This window comes from Castor canadensis, chromosome 2 (genome assembly GCF_047511655.1).
Source record: "Castor canadensis chromosome 2, mCasCan1.hap1v2, whole genome shotgun sequence".
In the NCBI taxonomy this organism is placed as follows: Eukaryota; Metazoa; Chordata; class Mammalia; order Rodentia; family Castoridae; genus Castor; species Castor canadensis.
This window is the reverse complement of record NC_133387.1, coordinates 133523908-133543157: the sequence shown is the minus strand read 5'-3', so window position 1 is coordinate 133543157 and position 19250 is coordinate 133523908. Positions and strand designations below refer to the sequence as shown.

General features: G+C 38.2%; 1 protein-coding gene across 9 annotated transcripts in view; it reads left to right on the top strand.

Moving 5' to 3' along the window:
* Positions 1-19250, top strand: part of Ttbk2 (tau tubulin kinase 2) — a 168605-nt gene that overhangs the window by 85499 nt on the left and 63856 nt on the right. For 7 of the 9 annotated variants that reach the window (XM_074065767.1, XM_074065769.1, XM_074065768.1 and 4 more), the window contains 3 exons: positions 8738-8811; positions 12505-12645; positions 14101-14205. The exons of 1 other annotated variant lie outside the window; for it this stretch is intronic. In XM_074065767.1, the coding sequence (XP_073921868.1) occupies positions 8738-8811; positions 12505-12645; positions 14101-14205 (320 nt within the window). The remainder of the gene's footprint in view (positions 1-8737; positions 8812-12504; positions 12646-14100; positions 14206-19250) is intronic. One more of the 9 variants, XM_074065770.1, reaches the window with a different exon arrangement.

The window sequence follows — 19250 nt, the reverse complement described above, 5'->3', positions numbered from 1 at the left end:
TGCTCATAGTTGTGTGGCTTCATATCTGGATCCTCTATTCTGTTCCACTGGTCTTCATGTCTGTTTTTGTGCCAGTACCATGCTGTTTTTATTGTTATTGCTTTGTAATATAGTTTGAAGTCAGGTATTGTGATACCTCCTGCATTGTTCTTTTGACTGAGTATTGCCTTGGCTATTCGTGGCCTCTTGTGTTTCCATATAAATTTAACAGTAGATTTTTCAATCTCTTTAATGAATGTCATTGGAATTTTGATGGGAATTGCATTAAACATGTAGATTACTTTTGGGAGTATCGACATTTTTACTATGTTGATTCTACCAATCCATGAGCATGGGAGATCTCTCCACTTTCTATAGTCTTCCTCAGTCTCTTTCTTCAGAAGTGTATAGTTTTCCTTGTAGAGGTCTTTCACATCTTTTGTTAGGTTTACACCTAGGTATTTGATTTTGTTTGAGGCTATTGTAAATGGAATTGTTTTCATACATTCTTTTTCAGTTTGCTCATTGTTAGTGTATAGAAATGCTAATGATTTTTCTGTTGATTTTATATCCTGCTACCTTGCTATAGCTATTGATGATGTCTAGAAGCTTCTGAGTAGAGTTTTTTGGGTCTTTAAGGTATAGGATCATGTCGTCTGCAAATAGGGATATTTTGACAGTTTCTTTACCTATTTGTATTCCTTTTATTCCTTCTTCTTGCCTAATTGCTCTGGCTAGGAATTCCAGTACTATGTTGAATAGGAGTGGAGATAGTGGGCATCCTTGTCTGGTTCCTGATTTTAGAGGAAATGGTTTTAATTTTTCTCCGTTAAGTATAATGCTGGCTGTAGGTTTGTCATATATAGCTTTTATAATGTTGAGGAACTTTCCTTCTATTCCTAGTTTTCTTAGAGCTTTTATCATGAAATGATGTTGGATCTTATCAAAGGCTTTTTCTGCATCTATTGAGATGATCAAGTGGTTTTTGTCTTTGCTTCTGTTAATGTGGTTTATTACGTTTATTGATTTTCGTATGTTGAACCACCCCTGCATCCCTGGGATGAAGCCTACTTGGTCATGGTGAATAATCTTTTTGATGTGTTGCTGAATTCGGTTTGCCATTATTTTTTTGAGGATTTTTACATCAGTGTTCATTAAGGAGATTGGCCTATAGTTCTCCTTTTTGGAGGTGTCTTTGCCTGGTTTTGGGATAAGTGTAATACTGGCTTCATAAAATGTGTTTGGCAGTTTTCCTTCCCTTTCTATTTCATGGAACAGTTTAAGGAGGGTTGGTATCAGTTCTTCTTTAAAGGTCTGATAGAATTCAGCAGAGAATCCATCAGGTCCTGGACTTTTCTTTTTGGGGAGACTCTTGATTGCTGCTTCAATTTCATTTTGTGTTATAGGTCTATTCAGGTGATTAATTTCCTCTTGGTTCAGTTTTGGATGATCATATGTATCTAGAAATCTGTCCATTTCTTTTAGATTTTCAAATTTATTTGAATATAGGTTCTCAAAGTAGTCTCTGATGATTTCCTGGACTTCCATGGTGTTTGTTGTTATCTCCCCTTTTCACAAGTAAATTTAATGAAATGCAGACCCAAACTTAGTAGCTAGAAAAAGAGCAAAGGCTAGGAGTCTTAAACAGAAATTCTCTACCAATTAGAGCAGGAAACCAATAGATCACTAACAAGACAATGACCCAAACTCAGAAAACCACCCCAGGGGTCAAAAGGATTCAAAGCTAAGAGTTTCTTAGTAAATATTTTAACCTTAAAATCTGACCTCATTGCTCTCTCACTTTAGAGACAGAATGAAAGCGCCCTCCCTTGCCAACAAACTTTACCGTCACTTTTACTGAATTTTCCCCTGCAAGAATCAAGGCAAACCTCCAAGGCCATTTTCGGCCTTGGGGCTGGTCAGTTGGGGCATGCCCCTCACTCATCAGCAAAACACCCATAGGAGAAAAGAGGGGAGAAGGGTGAGGGGGAAGGTGCAGACCCATGGCAGCCATAGGAAAGAGGCAGCAGCTACCATGGACTGTAACCTTAGGCATGACTGCCCTCTCCATCTGGGCCAAATGGTGAACTTGTACCCTGTGGTACTAGCCACCCCTGTAGTTCCGTGCCCTTCCCAGCTGCATGTCTGTGTAGCCCCCCACCCCCCTTCCGGCATGCCTCATGCCACATGCCACGTGGGGCAGAGCTAATACCTTGCATCCCAGCATCTCCCAAGTAGTGTGCTCTGGGCGAGATGCTGATGTGGAAGGGGCACAGGGCCAGAGGAAAGGGAGGTTATGGGTTAGAAGAAAACAAATGAGTAAATACAGCATTTTACCTTTTAACTCCTTGGCTGGCTTGCCAAAAAATGATAACGGCACTGGTGCAGTCTGTGATCAGAAGACTTCCAAATTCTTTGTGTCCAGTGGGGAAGATTCCATCATAGGACATGTGGATGTAAATGGGGTTTATTAAATGTTAGGGAAAGGAAAATACAAAGGGGAGCATGGAGGGAGCAGGGGGGGAGTCTCTTGGCAGAGAGAGAGAGACCATCTCGTTAGGTACTTTTAAAACTTATGCTAATCTGTGGGAAGGGAGGAACCAGGTGATCTTTACCCAATAATCAATAATGTTGGGAGGGACATGGGTGGTTCCTGGCCAGGTGAGGGTGATTTGGGCCATCCCTGGGCAACCTAAATGAATCCCGAACGTTCCCTACTTCCAGCCTGCCTCAGTACTGGGTTTGAAGTCAGGGCCTCATGCTTGTCAGGCAGGTGCCCTACCACTTGAACCATGCCCCAGCCCTGTCTCTAATCATCTTAGATGTAGGCTTGGATCCTTCATGGCTTTGTGGGTATCCTCTTAGAATGCTTTTTGAAATTTAAAAATTTGGTGATTTAATTTTTCATGTGAAAAGCAAAATTTTTGAATTTTCTGTGTATTGATTGTCTATAATAGAATAAGGACTCATCATACATTAATTTTTTTGTGTACATACATGGATATGAACTCCGTGAGGACTGAGATCTTAATTTATCTCATATTTGTAGCACCTACTTTACTACTTGGTCATCTTGTAGTACTTAGTCATCTTTAGTAGTAGGACAGCTCCTCTATCTTTTGTCATGGCCTTTATTTCCTTTTTAGTTTTAATTAATATTTATTGATAAGGTATTACTTGAGTTTAAAATCTGTTTCATGTATTTCTGATACAATGGTTAGAACAAAGGCTCTAGAATTAAACTGCTCCATCATTTTCTAGCTGAATGATTTTCAGCAAATTAACCTCACCAAGCTACATCTGAAAAAGAGAAAATTCTAAGCCTTATATTATCATGAGGATTAAATGCATATTAAGTCTGGCATTAAATACTTGCATATGATGTATGTATATTCATATTTTATTAGCTGTTATTCTGTTAATGTTTTCATTCACAAATGTTGATTGAACATTTCACTCGCTGTCAGGTATTGTCTTACCTACCAGAACAAGATATGGTCCCTGTACTCATGGATTGAAACTTTAGTATGTATTCCTTATTATAAAAGTTATTTTAACAATTACATTAACCACTACTAAGTGGTAGTGAAGAGTTACTGTTCCAGTTAAATTGTAGCTTTCTCATGCTTCCAAAAATACGTACATTTTTATTGAATTAAGTTTATTATGTAGTTTCATTAATTGCATATATATGTATATATACATACATATGAGCAGTAGTATTGTATGACATAAAGTATGTGACAAGAGTTCATTTAATTCTTACCTGAAGTGATGAAAACATATTGATGAATACCAGGAAGTTTGCTACTGATCTTGTTTTGATTGTCCAATAAAGGATCTACAGTTTATTCATTTCTATTTTCTTAAGTGCTGTACATTAAGAGATACTGGTTTGGCACAACTTATAAAGATGTTTAAAAGGAATACTCCAAGAGAAGTTAACTCTTCTATTTTTTTTTATTTTTAGATGATTAAAATATCTTTATAATAGAAGTATTGCATTTAATTGTTACAGTGTCAGGAAAATGGAGTGATTTTGTTTTGTTCTTTTATGATGCTGGGTCTCATGCATGCTAGGTAAGTGTCTTACCATTGAGCTATAACTCTAGTGTGAAACTGGAGATTTGAAGACCCCTCCCTGGTCTGGGAGCTGTACTCTTTGCTACTTTTCTATCTCAATAAACTCTCCTACTTTACTCACAAAGAAAAAAATGGATAGTAAAAGGATTAATTAAATTTTTTTTGTTTCTGTACCACTGAGGAAAAAGTGGCTAATTGATGGTCATTTTAGCCTTTCATTCTTATTACAATTTACTAGATGATGATTTTGCAAATATATGCAAAGTACCTGTGAATTTTCAGAATGCACCATACACATCTGAATTACTGTGTTTCCATTGCACCGTTCTTGCTAGTTATAACCATTTTTAACAAAAGCACAAAGGATGAGAAAACAATATAACTGATAACTCAGACACAAAAAAGATGTGTGAAAACCAGTGAGGTGGTGCTGTCTCTAATCCCAGTACTAAGGAGATTGAGGCAGGATTACAAATTCCAGGTTAGCCTGGACTATCAGAAAGAAAGGAAGGAAGGAAGGATAGAAGGAAGGAGTAGAGTATTAACTGAAAAAGAGTTGTATTTATCTAGCATCAATCAGTAGACAAATTATTCAAATTTTTTTTGTTTTTCTTTTGTCTACCAAATTTATTGCTTTTGGTCTGTCATTCTTCCTTTTCTTACACAAGTAAGCTTCTTCAAAGATTGTCTGCCCTCTTTGTTTCATATTTTATTTATTCTGTAACCAGTTATAAAGTGGCTCTGCCCTGCTCGGTCTCTAGTGACTTCCTAGTTATTTGTGAATGAGACTGCCCAGCCTTCCTATAGCATTTGTCTCTGACTGCTACCTTTATGAATTACTCTTCTCCCAGGCTTCTGTGGTACCCTTTTTCAGAGTTTACTTCTCTCTCGGTCTATTCCTCTTTTCCTGGAAGGGCTCTTTTATTTTTTGCTTATACTTTAAATGGTGCAGATTTTCCAGAATTACATGCTAAATTTTTTTTTCTAAGTTTTGTTATTTCACTTGTCAGTCTTCCATCTGTGTTTGTGGTTCCATCTTGCTTCCATGGTAATGTTTTCCCAGTGTCTATCCGGAACTCAGTCTTTTTGTCTCAGTAACATGCATGAAATTATAATAATCTACTGAATTTAGCTGATTGTCCTTCAACTTGACATTCCAGTAGCCCTTAAAATCTCTATGACCTATTTATATTTTCTTATTTTGGTACAGGTTTTCTTTTAATTGTACCAATTTCTGGTTACAAAAACCAAACAAACCAAAAAACTATGTCTTTAGTACATTTCAGATTTAGCCTATTTATCTATACTACAGTGCTTACAATTTAAGCCTCCTCCTTCTCTCTTCTGGGATATTGAAACTTGCCAGAGTGACCTTTCTGCCTCTAAGATTGACTTTTCTTTTTTCTTGTTTATTTTTGAGACAATTTTTCCTAGGTAGCGCAGGTTTGCCTCTTTTGGGGCATGATCCTCCTGCCCCAGCCTATGTAGTGCTAGGATTACATATGTAGGCCACCACACCCAACAAGAATTGACCTGTCTGGAGTCTGTCATCTTCATTGCTACCCCAGTGTTCTAAAATGTGGTGTTGTGGTACATAATATCTAAAACTCTCTTAGATGCTTTTCAGTACTCTTCAGTAGCTTCAAATATCCATCCATGTTCTGTCTGGTTTTGGATAATTCAGACAATTTTTAGAAGCTTCATATTCCCTGTCATTCCCCCACAGATTCTGAATCAATATAGAATTTAGAAATCTTTTAAGCAGCCAGGGTTGGAAAACACTAGCCTCTACATGTGGTCAAATTGCTGATCCTGAAGTACAAGGCCCTTCAGGGTCTAGTGCTTGCCTGATTCTTCCCCATTGTCCTGATCTGCTCTCCCTTGTCTCATTCGCTGTGTTCAACAGATGTCTTTTCCTGGTGGTGGAACATACCAGGCTTGCCTCTTTTGGGGCATTTGTATGCTTTTTTTTTTAAGTTGGGGAAAGGATTTCTAGCTGTTTCACTTTTTTTTTTCTTTTATTCATATGTGCATACAATGTTTGGGTCATTTTTCCCCCCTTCCCCCCACCCCTTCCCTTACCCCCCTCCGCCCCCTCCCTAAACCCCTGCCCCCTCCCTCTCTCCTCCTACCCCCTCGCTACGAGGCAGAAACTATTTTGCCCTTATCTCTAATTTTGTTGAAGAGAGAGTATAAGCAATAATAGGACCAAGGGTTTTTGCTAGTTGAGATAAGGATAGCTATACAGGGCATTGACTCACATTGATTTCCTGTGCATGGGTGTTACCTTCTAGGTTAATTCTTTTTGAGCTAACCTTTTCTCTAGTTCCTGGTCCCCTTTTCCTATTGGCCTCAGTTGCTTTTAAGGTATCTGCTTTAGTTTCTCTGCGTTAAGGGCAACAAATGCTATCTAGTTTTTTAGGTGTCTTACCTATCCTCATACCTCCCTTGTGTGCTCTCGCTTTTATCATGTGCTCAAAGTCCAATCCCATTGTTGTGTTTGCCCCTGATCTAATGTCCACATATGAGGGAGAACATACGATTTTTGGTCTTTTGGGCCAGGCTAACCTCACTCAGAATGATGTTCTCCAATTCCATCCATTTACCAGCGAATGATAACATTTCGTTCTTCTTCATGGCTGCATAAAATTCCATTGTGTATAGATACCACATTTTCTTAATCCATTCGTCAGTGGTGGGGCATCTTGGCTGTTTCCATAACTTGGCTATTGTGAATAGTGCTGCAATAAACATGGGTGTGCAAGTGCCTCTGGAGTACAGAGTAAAGAGTGTGTCACAGTCTTTTGGGTATATCCCCAAGAGTGGTATTGCTGGATCATATGGTAGATCTATGTTTAGATTTTTAAGAAGCCTCCAAATTTTTTTCCAGAGTGATTGTACTAGTTTGCATTCCCACCAGTAGTGTAAAAGGGTTCCTTCCCCCCCCCCCCCCCCCCCCCCCCCCCCGCTCCCCGGCATCCTCGCCAACACCTGTTGTTGGTGGTGTTGCTAATGGTGGCTATTCTAACAGGGGTGAGGTGGAATCTTAGTGTGGTTTTAATTTGCATTTCCTTTATTGCTAGAGATGGTGAGCATTTTTTCATGTGTTTTTTGGCCCATTTGAATTTCTTCTTTTGAGAAAGTTCTGTTTAGTTCACTTGCCCATTTCTTTATCGGTTCATTAACTTTGGGAGAATTTAGTTTTTTGAATTCTCTATATATTCTGGTTATCAGCCCTTTGATGTGTAGCTGGCAAATATTTTCTCCCACTCTGTGGGTGTTCGCTTCAGTTTAGAGACCATTTCTTTTGTTGAGCAGAAGCTTTTTAGTTTTATGAAGTCCCACTTATCTATGCTATCTCTTAGTTGCTGTGCTGCTGGAGTTCCATTGAGAAAGTCCTTGCCTATACCTATTAATTCCGAAGTATTTCCTACTCTTTCCTGTACCAACTTTAGTTGGGGTCTGATATTAAGATTCTTGATCCATTTTGAGTTAATATTGGCATAGGGTAATAAACATGGATCTAGTTTCAGTTTTTTGCAGACTGCTAACCACAGTTTTTGTTGAAGAGGCTGTCTTTTCTCCATCGTGTATTTTTAGCGCCTTTGTCAAAGATAAGTTGATTATAGTTGTGTGGCTTCATATCTGGGTCCTCTGTTCTCTTCCACTGGTCTTCATGTCTGTTTTTGTGCCAGTACCATGCTGTTTTTATCGTTACTGCTTTGTAATATAGTTTGAAGTCGGGTATCGTGATACCTCCATTGTTGATCTTTTGACTGAGTATTCCCTTGGCTATTCGTGGCCTTTTGTGTTTCCATATGAATTTCACGGTAGATTTTTCGATCTCTTTAATGAATGTCATTGGAATTTTAATGGGAATTGCATTAAACATGTACATTACTTTTGGGAGTATAGACATTTTTACTATGTGGATTGTACCAATCCATGAGCATGGGAGATCTCTCCAGTTTCTATAGTCTTCCTCAATCTCTTTCTTCAGAAGTTTATAGTTTTCTTTGTAGAGGTCGTTCATGTCTTTTGTTAGGTTTACACCTAGGTATTTGATTTTTTTTGAGGCTATTGTAAATGGAATTGTTTTAATATATTCTTTCTCAGTTTGTTCATTATTAGTGTATAGAAACCTGCTTCACTTCTGATCACCTCTGTCCCCATCCAGTACCTTCTTGGATTTCACACTTGAAACTCAGGTTGAAAACAACTGAGCTAATCCAAATTAATGAGGCCCTGAAAGATTATGTGAGTTGCTAAAGTCATGTAATTGTGGAATGGTAGAATATAACTAAAATTCAGTATTTACATTTCTAACAGATCCTATTTGTTTCTTTCTGTGCTTCAATAAGTATTGTATCTGAGTAGGGTGATCTGAAATGATCCCTTAAGTCTTTTCCTTTCTAAATAAATTGTCACTTATTTGTTCCCTATTCATTTGTTTTTTATTCATTCAACAAACATTTATTTGACTTGCTCAAAGAGCAGTGCAGAACTTATGGATGGGTGGGTAAAAACTTTTTAATAATAATAAATTTCCTATTCTTAAGGTCATAATATATTTTTATTAAATCATAAAATATACAGAAAAACATTATTTTTTAGAAAAGAAATCACAGTATATCCTTACCACTGTTTTCTTTTTCTTTCTCTTTTTTTAATCCAGGGAAAGACCATGTTTGTAGATTTATTGGCTGTGGGAGGAATGATCGATTCAACTATGTGGTCATGCAGTTGCAGGTAGGTTACCTTGGAATAAATCTTTAAAATCTTTCAGTTTTGATCAAAGTACTCAATTACAGTGGATCTGAATAAAAGCTATAGCATTCTTGGTGTCATGTCAGAATGTTTTACACCGTGCAGTTGGAATTTTATTTAAATAGACCTAATATGACGTTCCAAAAGTGAAGTGCTTGTCCTTTTCAGCTATTTTAGTTTACCTATGTCTTTACTGACTTACCTTTGCAAAGTTTTTAATCCCCACATGAGCATAGGACACAATGTGAGCCTTACCATACCTCTGTCCCTTCCCCTTCCACTTTTGTTACCTTACACATTTCAATTTCCCATTTACGCTCTTGAGCACTGTCATGATTACTTAAAATGCATGCATTAGTTGAGACAGAGGATAAATGCCTTTGCTCTTTCTTTGTTTCCATCATTAACAATAATAGCTTTGTTCCCTCTTCTTTAGCTGAGGATGGAGTTGGGTGGGAGGCTGAGACCAAGAGGATCATTGTTCAAGACCAGCCTGGGCAAAAAGTTTGGGAGATACCATCTCCAAAATAACCAGAGCAAAATGGACTGGAGTTGCAGCTCAAGTGGTAGACCACCTACTTTGCAAGCATGAAGCCCTGAGTTCAAACCCCAGTCCCACAAAAAAAAGAAAAGAGAATATAGGAGTAAAGGCTTCAATAAGGAGAAGAGAGGAACCATTCCATTTTCTCTGATATTCTCTGTCCCTAAATGAATGAACGAATGAACGCATGTACATGCATACACACACACACACACACACACACACACACACACACACACACACACAGAGGTCACCCTCAAAGTTTTAAAGCTGTGGTTCACCTTGCTGCCCAGTATCAAATTCTCAGGAGTTCCTTTGTCTTTAACAACTTTGGCATTTTGGTTCCTTTATTTTCTTTCAGTTTACTATGTAATGGTGATTTTAGACACATAAATCCTGTCCTAAATGCTTCTTCTTCTCATTAGAAGGCTTTTTTTTGTCTCTCTCAGCTATCCTTCAGCATTTGGTTTAGACCCAAAGATATTAACCTCTTTGCTGACTATATTCAGGATTTTTTTGAGTTCTCTGATAAGCCAGCATAGTTTTATTTCTTGAAGTACCTATTGTGCATTTTTAGTTCATGAATACAGACCCTGCTTTCTCTCACATTAACCACTAATAACAGAACTATTTCCATAATACTTTACAGTTTCATTTTGAGTTTATTATACATCTTATTTGATTCTTTTTACCATACCCCCATTGGTAGTAGAGGACAGATTTTATCCCCATTTTGCAAATGGAGTGACTGAAGCTGAAGGAGATTTAGTTGGCATGAAACCACCACGGTTCAAGCTTGGTAGAAGCTTGAGGGCAATCTTGTTGTAATAGAGGAAATCCTAGTTTTATCTTCAGATTACTACCAGTGGAGAATTATGGAGAGGAATTTTTCTTCATCTACAGAGTGTCTCTTGGTCTGAGGATATACTCTTTCTGTAAATGAAAAGGTTCGTAGTACTGACAAAACTAAGGAGACTGGCATATATCAAGTAGTAGTGGCAAGCTCTTATGAACTTTTCCAAAAACCTTTCTACATGATTTGCATGCTTATATTTTTCTGTCACAAGATAGTTAACCCACCATTAAACCCCTATCCCTACAGTTGTGGTTGACTTGATTTGGTATAAGGCTGAAGCTACTAAAACTGCTAGAGTTCACTTTCTCTTATCTGACATATGGAAGATAGCTACTAGGTCTCCTCATAGGTTTGGATAAAATTCAGATGCTTCCTGCTAATAGTCCTCATTTCTTGTAAAAACACAAAGCACAATTTTTTTTTTTGGCAGTACTGGTGGTTTGAACTCAGGGCCTCATGGTTGGGAGGCAGGAACTCTACCACTTGACCACTTGAGTATTCCACCACCTCTGTTTTGTGTTGCATATTTTTGAGTTGAACTATTTGCTGGGGCTGGTTTTGAACCTCAGTCCTCCTGATTTCTGCCTCCTGAATAGCTAGGATTATAGGTGTGAGCCACCGGCACCCAGCAACATTTTTTTTTTTTTAAAGAAAAAGTATGCCATGCTTCATATTGATGTTTCTAACTCAAATTTACAATAGCAGAATTGCTAATAACTTTTGTATTTTTATTTCTTTTTCTTATGTGTGTGTGTATATATATACATATATATACATACATACATGTATATATACATACATACATATATATACATACATATATATATATATACATACATGAATAATGTGACTGGACTTTGCGTGAAAATGTATCTGTAGATGGGGAGAGGGTATATTTGAGGAGCTGGATAATAGATGTAAAAAGATTGTCCATGAATTGATAATTGTTCATTCTGGATGTTGAGTAAATACATAAGAGTTTGTTGTATTATTTTCCCTCCTTTTAGTATGTTACACATTTTCAAAATAAAAAAAATCTATTTGCATTTGTATTGGAATCTTATTAATGACATGATAGCTCTAAACATACAATGCAAAATATTGAGACCAGAAAACTAGGATATTTAATTCTTGTTGTGATACATGGGAGCCAGTCTCTGCTGTTGGAAGGTATAATTTGTGCTCTTCTTTTAAGATTAGTAGTTTGTAGAGGCATGGCTCAAGCAGTAGAGTACCTATTTTGCAAGTGTGAAGCCATGAGTTCAAACCCCAGTCCACCAAAAAAAAAAAAGATTACTATTTTGTTGCTTAAGCAAAAAGGAGTTTTCTTGATAGAGCAGCAGTATGAAAAAGCACTGTGGAAAAAAAAAGCACTCTGGAGGCAGACAGAATGAGTTGAAAAACGGCTTTGTCCTAACAAGTGACATTATTGATCCTCTTTCCTCATCTGTAAAACAGGGTGCTGTGAGGATTAAATGCAATCAGGAATGTAATGCATCTGGCACAGACTAGGTACCATCCATTACTTTTGTCTCCTGCTACAAGCAATTAAGTTTTTGTCATATCATATTTGGTAACAATGAAGTATTATTGTATCTAAAGTGTACCAGATACTGTTCCAGAAACTACATGGATCTTGTTTAATCCCTTCAAAACTGTGTGAGGTGGTATTAGCCTCGTTCTATGAAGAAACTCACACAGGAAAGTTAAGTAGCTTGTATGGGAGTTTGTGTTAGGCAGTAATGAGGAACTACTGCTCTTGGGTATTCATATTTGTGTCTTTTAAAATAATCAAGCCTATATTTTATTATGACATCAGTGGTAAAGGGAAACATGGCGAATCAGAAATATGATATGCTAAAAACCTGGTTATTCTCAAATTTGTCTGAAACATTCATGTTATTAAGAGTGAAAGGATGCTAGGCACCAGTGACTCAAGCCTATAATCCTAGCTATTCCAGAGACAGAGATTGGGAGGACCACTGTCAAGGCCAGATCACAAGATTCTATGTTAAAAAATATCCAATATAAAAAAGAACTGATGGAATAGCTCAAGTGGTAGAGCCCCTACCTAGCAGGTATGAGGTTCTGAGTTCAAACCCCGGTACTGCCAAAAAAAAAAAAAAGAAAAGAAAGAAAGAAGGAGGATCATAACTTGGGCAAAACCTTTGCTTTTTCAATCATGACATTTTTTAATGATAAAAGATTAATTTTCTAGTCTTATAACTAGAACTGTATTGTTCTAGTACAATATTCAAAGTGGTTATCTGGTCCACAGGGCCGGAATCTGGCAGATCTTCGCAGGAGCCAGTCTCGGGGCACATTCACCATCAGCACTACCCTAAGGCTGGGAAGGCAGATTCTGGAGTCTATTGAAAGCATCCACTCTGTGGGATTTCTGCACCGAGACATCAAGCCGGTAGGGGCCTTTTTCAGCCAAAGCACTGAAGGATTTGGTTTGGTACTCTTCATGTTGTGATGGGACACAGTAAATTACAAATGTGGTTTTCTACATTTGCTGTGATTAAGTAGAAAGGAAAATTTTATTTCTGTAATGGCCTGGAAGCAAAGCTTTAAAAACTGTAGTTTTTCTGAAAGTGGTAATTACGAACCACTTTCAAGAGCTTTTCTCATACCATGAAAATGTTGCTTGCTAGCCAAATTAAGAATATTTTTTGCTTGACTTATTATGTATGTTAACATTGCTAATTCCTCAGCCTGGCATCTAAATTAGTAGTTATTCTTTGAATTTCTTTTTCCTGACACTGGTTAAAAATATATATGAATTTTGCTATTAGTTCATGTTTTGTTCTCTATTTCTCACATTGCAATTATAGTTATAAGAACCCATCAACTGTGAATGACCCTTAATGCTACTGTGGAAATACAGTGGGTTTTTTTTTTTGCTATTCTCTTTTTCTTAGAAATTGCCATTCCCATAACTGAGATATGCTTGTATTTTTTCCTTTCTGGTATTTTATTGTTCACAAGGGGAAATGACCCATTTCTGATATGCCATATTTACTCTGTTTGTTTTATGTTGATGCAGTTGAAAAGTCACATATTGTATGATTTTTACAATAATAACATTTATCTTTAAATAATAACATTTATTGTTATATGACTTCTAAAATTAAATACATGAAGATGCCAACTAAAACTGACATAATAGAGACAGGTTTAATGTTATGTAGCATTTCTCCTGCTCTCTGCATTTCTTTGTCGTTATTTGAGAACTCTATTGTGGAGTTGCCATTTTAATCAGGAAGCTCCAGAAGTAGAACAGTATTTTTAAAAAGCTAACAATTCTATAACAGTTTGAGTTTTACCTTCACAGATTCCCTTATTTACATATCCATCTTTACAAATTTTCTGCCATTTAACATTACACTGATTTTTAAGAGAAGAATGCAAAGTATATTTTCCTGAGTCTGTTTGTAATGTTTCCTTAAATTGTATTTTTAATTTTAGACTTAGTGAAATTCAGTTTTATGATGCTCATAGGAAATTGTTTTAAATTTCTGAGCTATCTGTTTTTTTATGCCCACCCCTGGTTTCTATCATTTAATAAGTAGGAGTTAGGTTATCATTTAAGTAGTGACTTAGACTAGAATTGCAAGGAACTTAGTATTGTATGTAACTTTATATAATTGCTTAAATTCTGTTTTGCTCAAGGATTACCTGATGCTACACATTAATAGAGCCAAAAACTAAATTATATATTAATATCTAGTAAACATCATTGACTATACTAGACTGTTATGTCTGGACCATGTGTGTTATATAGACTTTAAATAGAAGGATTAAATGAAGTAAGGATAACATTGAAGAACTATGTGTTATATACATATATTTCCCTTCTTTACTTTTCTAGTCAAACTTCGCCATGGGTCGCTTTCCTAGCACGTGTAGGAAATGTTTCATGCTTGATTTTGGCTTGGCTCGGCAATTCACCAATTCCTGTGGTGACGTCAGACCAGTAAGATATTTCAAATTACATTAAATATTTAAGAATTGAGCCTGGCGCCAGTGGCTCATGCCTGTAATCCTAGCTACTAAGGAGGCAGAGATCAGGAGGATTGAGGGTCAAAGCCAGCCTGTGCAAATAGTGCCGCGAGACCCTATCTTGAAAAACCCTTCACAAAAATAGGGCTGGTAGAGTGGCTTAAGGTGACGACCCAGAGATCAAGCCCCAGTACGGCAAAAAGAAAAGAAAAAAGAATTAACCATTATTTATGCTATTGTTCTAAAGAAATGCTAATTATACTCCAAAGCTGGGAATGTAGCTTAGTGAAAAAAAAGAATGGCTGTTATCTAAAGTGGCATATAGATTTTTATGATGGCATTATAGAATGAAATAAATTTTATTAGAAGTTGTGGCTTTAAAGTTATGTACATTAGAAGCAGATTTAAAATAGTCTGATACTAAGAACTCCTTTTGGGAGTTAGGGGGCCTTTCTTGCAATCTAATGCCCTTTTTATATTCTATAATTCTTCTATTTCAGTTATTGTACTTTTTTTGAGACAGGGACTCTATGTAGCCTATGCTGGCCTAAAATTCACGATTCTTCTGCTTTTGTCTACAGATTGCTGGGATTACGGACATGCACCACCACACTTGAATAGTGACTGTACTTTTCAATTACAAATTTCCATTTGGTTCTCTGTATTGATATTTTCTCTTTGCTACAACATTATTGTCATACTTTACTTCTTTAGTCAAACTTTCCTTTAGTTTTCTAAGTATGTTCACATACTTATAATGGCTGCTTCAAAATCTTTTCCTGTTGAATTCAACATCAAGTGACTCTTACATTGCCTGCTTTTCTTTTTTCCCCTGAGTGTAGGTGGTACTTTCTGGTTTCTTTACCTGCCTTGTTGTAAACTAGGCATTTTAGACCTTAGACCCGAAAGAATTATTACTGAAGGCACCCCAGAGTGATAAGACATACAGGTTGGTAGATAAGGAATTTGATCAAATATCAAGGGTGTTGGACACCACCGGCAGAGAATTTTTGCTAAACTGACCCTTAGATTCTTGCTAATACTGGACTTAGAAGAGACAAGCAAGGATGCCTCCACATAATTGGATACCAGAAAAGATACATCAGGACAGCCTCAGTAGAGATAGGTCAAAGGAGGAAGTCTTTGTCAGAGGCAGAGTTCAAGAAGGGTGCTTCCATCTCTCCAAGATGGCCTCCTCATTAAATGGCAGCAAGGGGCAAGGTAAAAAATGCTCATTCCTGTTCCTTCCAGAAAGTCCTGTGCCTGGGAGCTGAGGAAGAAGGTTAATCCTGCTTGGCTGCAGCACCCAGGAATGAATCTTTTTTTTGTTTGTTTGTTTTTGTTTTTGCGGTTTTTTTTTTTTTTTTTGGTAATTCTGGGGTTTGAGGCACACCCACAGCTTTTTTTGCTTTAGCTATTTTTCATATAGGATCTTGTGCTTTTTGCCCTGACTGACCTTTAACTGTGATCCTTCTATTTTGTGTGAGCCACTGTGCCTAGCTGACTCTTATCTTTCTTACTTCTTGTCCTTCTTAGTGGATTTTCATAAGTTTTCTTGAAAAGATTCCTTTATTTGCCTTTAGGACTATTTCTAGAGGCTTTAAGTTTTTGTTGTTGTTGTTGTTTACCAGTTTCACTGGGAAGTGTCAGAGAACTCCTCACATTGTCATGTAGGCAGTTAATCACCCACTGAAACTTTTCTGTTTATCTTTTTTGGGGGGGGGAGTGCAGCACTGGGATTTGAACTCAGGGCCTCATGTTTGCTATGCAGGTACTCTTGTAGGCAGATGTGGGCCCCAAAATGACCACATGGAGAGGAGTGATCTGGCCAAGAGATCAAGAGATTCTTTATTGCTGGGTGGGAGAGGGAGAGGGTGGGGGGGGCAGGCAAGGGCTTAAATACCCCTCAGTGAGACTTGGCATGATCTGATTGGTTAGGATCTATGGTTCATGCTGATTGGAGGTTGGGGCAGGAAGAGAATTCAAGCTAGACTTGAGGTAGGACCGTGACCCCGGGAAACAGAAGCTTAAGGGTGCAGTAAGAACTGAAAGCTATTGGCGCCATTATTGCCAACATTCCTCCCTTTTTTGTTTGTTAAGGAAGGGGGGCGTTGTGTTCGCTCTGGCTTCTTCGAGCTGGCAAGGGATGGCGTAGGGGAAGGGAGGGTTAGTTGGCAAACAATGTTGGGGTGGTGAGCCTCATGATGGCATACACCCAGGCTCCAAAAATGAAAATTTCTTCTTCCCTGAAGTTGATGAAGGTCCCTTGCAGCCACAGGTCGTAAAGAGTCTCGAGCCAATCCTCTGACCTCTGCATGGTGGGTATTGGAGTCAAGGAATTGTAGCAGGCATCCTGTAAGGGGGTCTTGATGTTTATAACCCAGTGTCCTGGTAGGGTCCATTATAGGTGTCCTCTGGTTGTGCTCTCAGGGGTTGGTATCCTTGGAGGAGAAGCTGGTTAAATTTTTGATTAGCAATAGCAGACATGTAGTATGATACAAGGGAGGAAGCTTAAGAATAAGAGAGCAAGAACGTAGGCATTTGGATGGGCATTGGCCAGGAAAACCACTGTGAAATGTTGTTCCCTAGACAATTTCAAGAGTCCTCCAATTCCCTTCTCCATTTTTCTAATTGTTTCTTGAGAGGTGCAGCCATTGGGGGAACCCATTGAGCTTGACAGCAGTGGGTGTCATGAGAATGACCAGATGAGGGCTGGTCCATCGAAGTCCCAATGGACAGGGTAGAAGATCCTTTTTGGAGAACAAGATGCCCTGGTTTAACAGAAATTGTTATAGGGTGGGCAGGATCTGGTTTGCATGCTTTCTGAGAAGTTCCCTGAGAAGGCAGGTAGTCAGCCAGAGGAGCAGAGTCTGTTGGAGGCAAGTTTTTCTAAGAGAAAGGGGTGGCCATACATTATCTAAGACCCAAATAGGAATATTAGGAGGAGCATAGAAAGGTGTCTGTTCAGGGACTACATACCTAGGAATCTAAATTCTGCAAAATCCTATAACTGCCAGGAAAGCTGTAAGCAGTCTAATGGTATGGGGGTTGGGAAACAGAAGATTGGGTTGATGCATTTATGACTCAGGGAGTGAGTCTGTCCGTTTAAGGCCACACCTAGGTAGGTGACCTGTGGGAGGCAGGGGCTGTCAGGATTTGAATGTAACACTCTTGGATAAAAGAGAGCTTTAGCTCATAATTTTATATAAATTGACACTTTTAACTTTTTAAATGTTTGTACCATATTTAGATAAAGTATAACATAACACTGTTACAAGGTGGTCATTTAAGACATATAAGCAATATGTGAATGAACTCTGATTTAGTAGTACTTAAAGCTTGACAAGATCAGCAGAAAACAAATAATTTCTTTGATAAAATCTTTCTCTGTAATGGTTTTTTGTAGATGTTACTCAGAGCAGAACAATATTAAGATAACCTTGTTATTTCATAGACATAGAGGATTTGATTTTAGTTTGACATGACCATAAAAATCTTTTAGGCAACTCTTAGATTGTATTCAACTTTAACTTTATCACACACCGAAGCTTTTATTATACACTTTTCAAACTTACTCAGACCTTCATACAACATACTAAAACCCTTTTGATGGTTTGTCTTTATCTTTCCTATTTGAAACAACCTTTAGGACAAACACTTCTTTCCAAAATCCCTTCTCATCCAAAAAACCATTCCTTTTTCCTTTAACTTCTCAAAAATACATTTATTACCTATCTATATGCTTTCCAGTTGTTTACTTTGTAACTTGTATTTTAAAATTAACTTTTATAAAAATTTTAAATTTATTATAGGGGCTGGGGAGCAACTAATTAGTAGCCCTTGTTGTTTTAAGGAATAGGCATAAGGCCTCATTGTCCCTCAGGGTTGAGAGGATATTATTTTAGGAGTGGAAACTGTGAGGTATTCTTGAATTTTATTTGAATAGGGAGGGCCGTCCTGGCTCACCCTGCACTCATTTCATCAGTCCACACTGTGGAGTCTCTCTGTTCCTGAAGGAGGGGGCAGCAGAGATAGCTGCCTGGGGGGAGGAGAATTTGAGCTTTTAATTGAGATAGTAAATCCTGTCCCAGCAGGGACACTGGAGTTTTAGGTACTATGAGGAAAGAGTGACAGAAGAGGAGGTCTCCCCAAGAGCAGGCCAGAGGCCAGGTAAACTAGCACTCTAGGGGCTGGCCAGATTTGCCCTGAACGATAACTTTTGTCATTGGACCGGACCAGGAGAAAAAGGTAAAACAGAGAAACAGGCTCCACTGTCTAGGAGGAAAATGACCTTTTGTTTTTCTGCCATTATGGCTCCTCAACATTGATGCCAAGAAGTGGAGTGTGGACAGGAGGCTTGGACCCATCAATCCATAGAAGGTGGCACCTCATCTTCCATCTGGTGATGGGGGCACTTAGACCTCCATTGGTTACCCTTGCAGAGGGCAGGGTCCCAGTTGGGGGCGGGGCTGTCTCCTGGGCTGTCCCCACTTTAAGCATTCTCTGCAGAAGTGCCCCTCCTGTCCACCATGGTAGCAAGTTCAGGATACAGGCCCCAGTCGGGTGGGGCTCTCTCTGAGAGCAGCAATGAGGCCATGGTGTCTGTTATCTTTTTCTCTCCTGTTAGTAAGGTCCCAGACATACAGACATAGCTATAAATACAGACATGGTTAGCTGTATTACTTGGTTCAGTGACTTCCCTTCAGCCACAGTCTGAGTTTTTTACAATTATCTGGGGCTGACTGTTAGAAATTTATCTTTGAAGAGAACCTCTCTCACCTGTGACTCTGAGTCCACTGTGGTATGCTTTCTGATAGCGTCCTTAAGATACTGTACAAAGGTAAGAGGATTTTTTTTTTTTTAGGTTGTTCCTGTAAAGTAAAGTTGTTATTAACATTAACACCTGACACTCTGGAGAGCAAGTCTCTGAACTATTCTGGGCCTCAGTTTCCTCACTTGAAGAATGAGGGATCTGGTCTAGGTTAAACTATGTTTTTCTACTATGAGATGGCTGAAGTG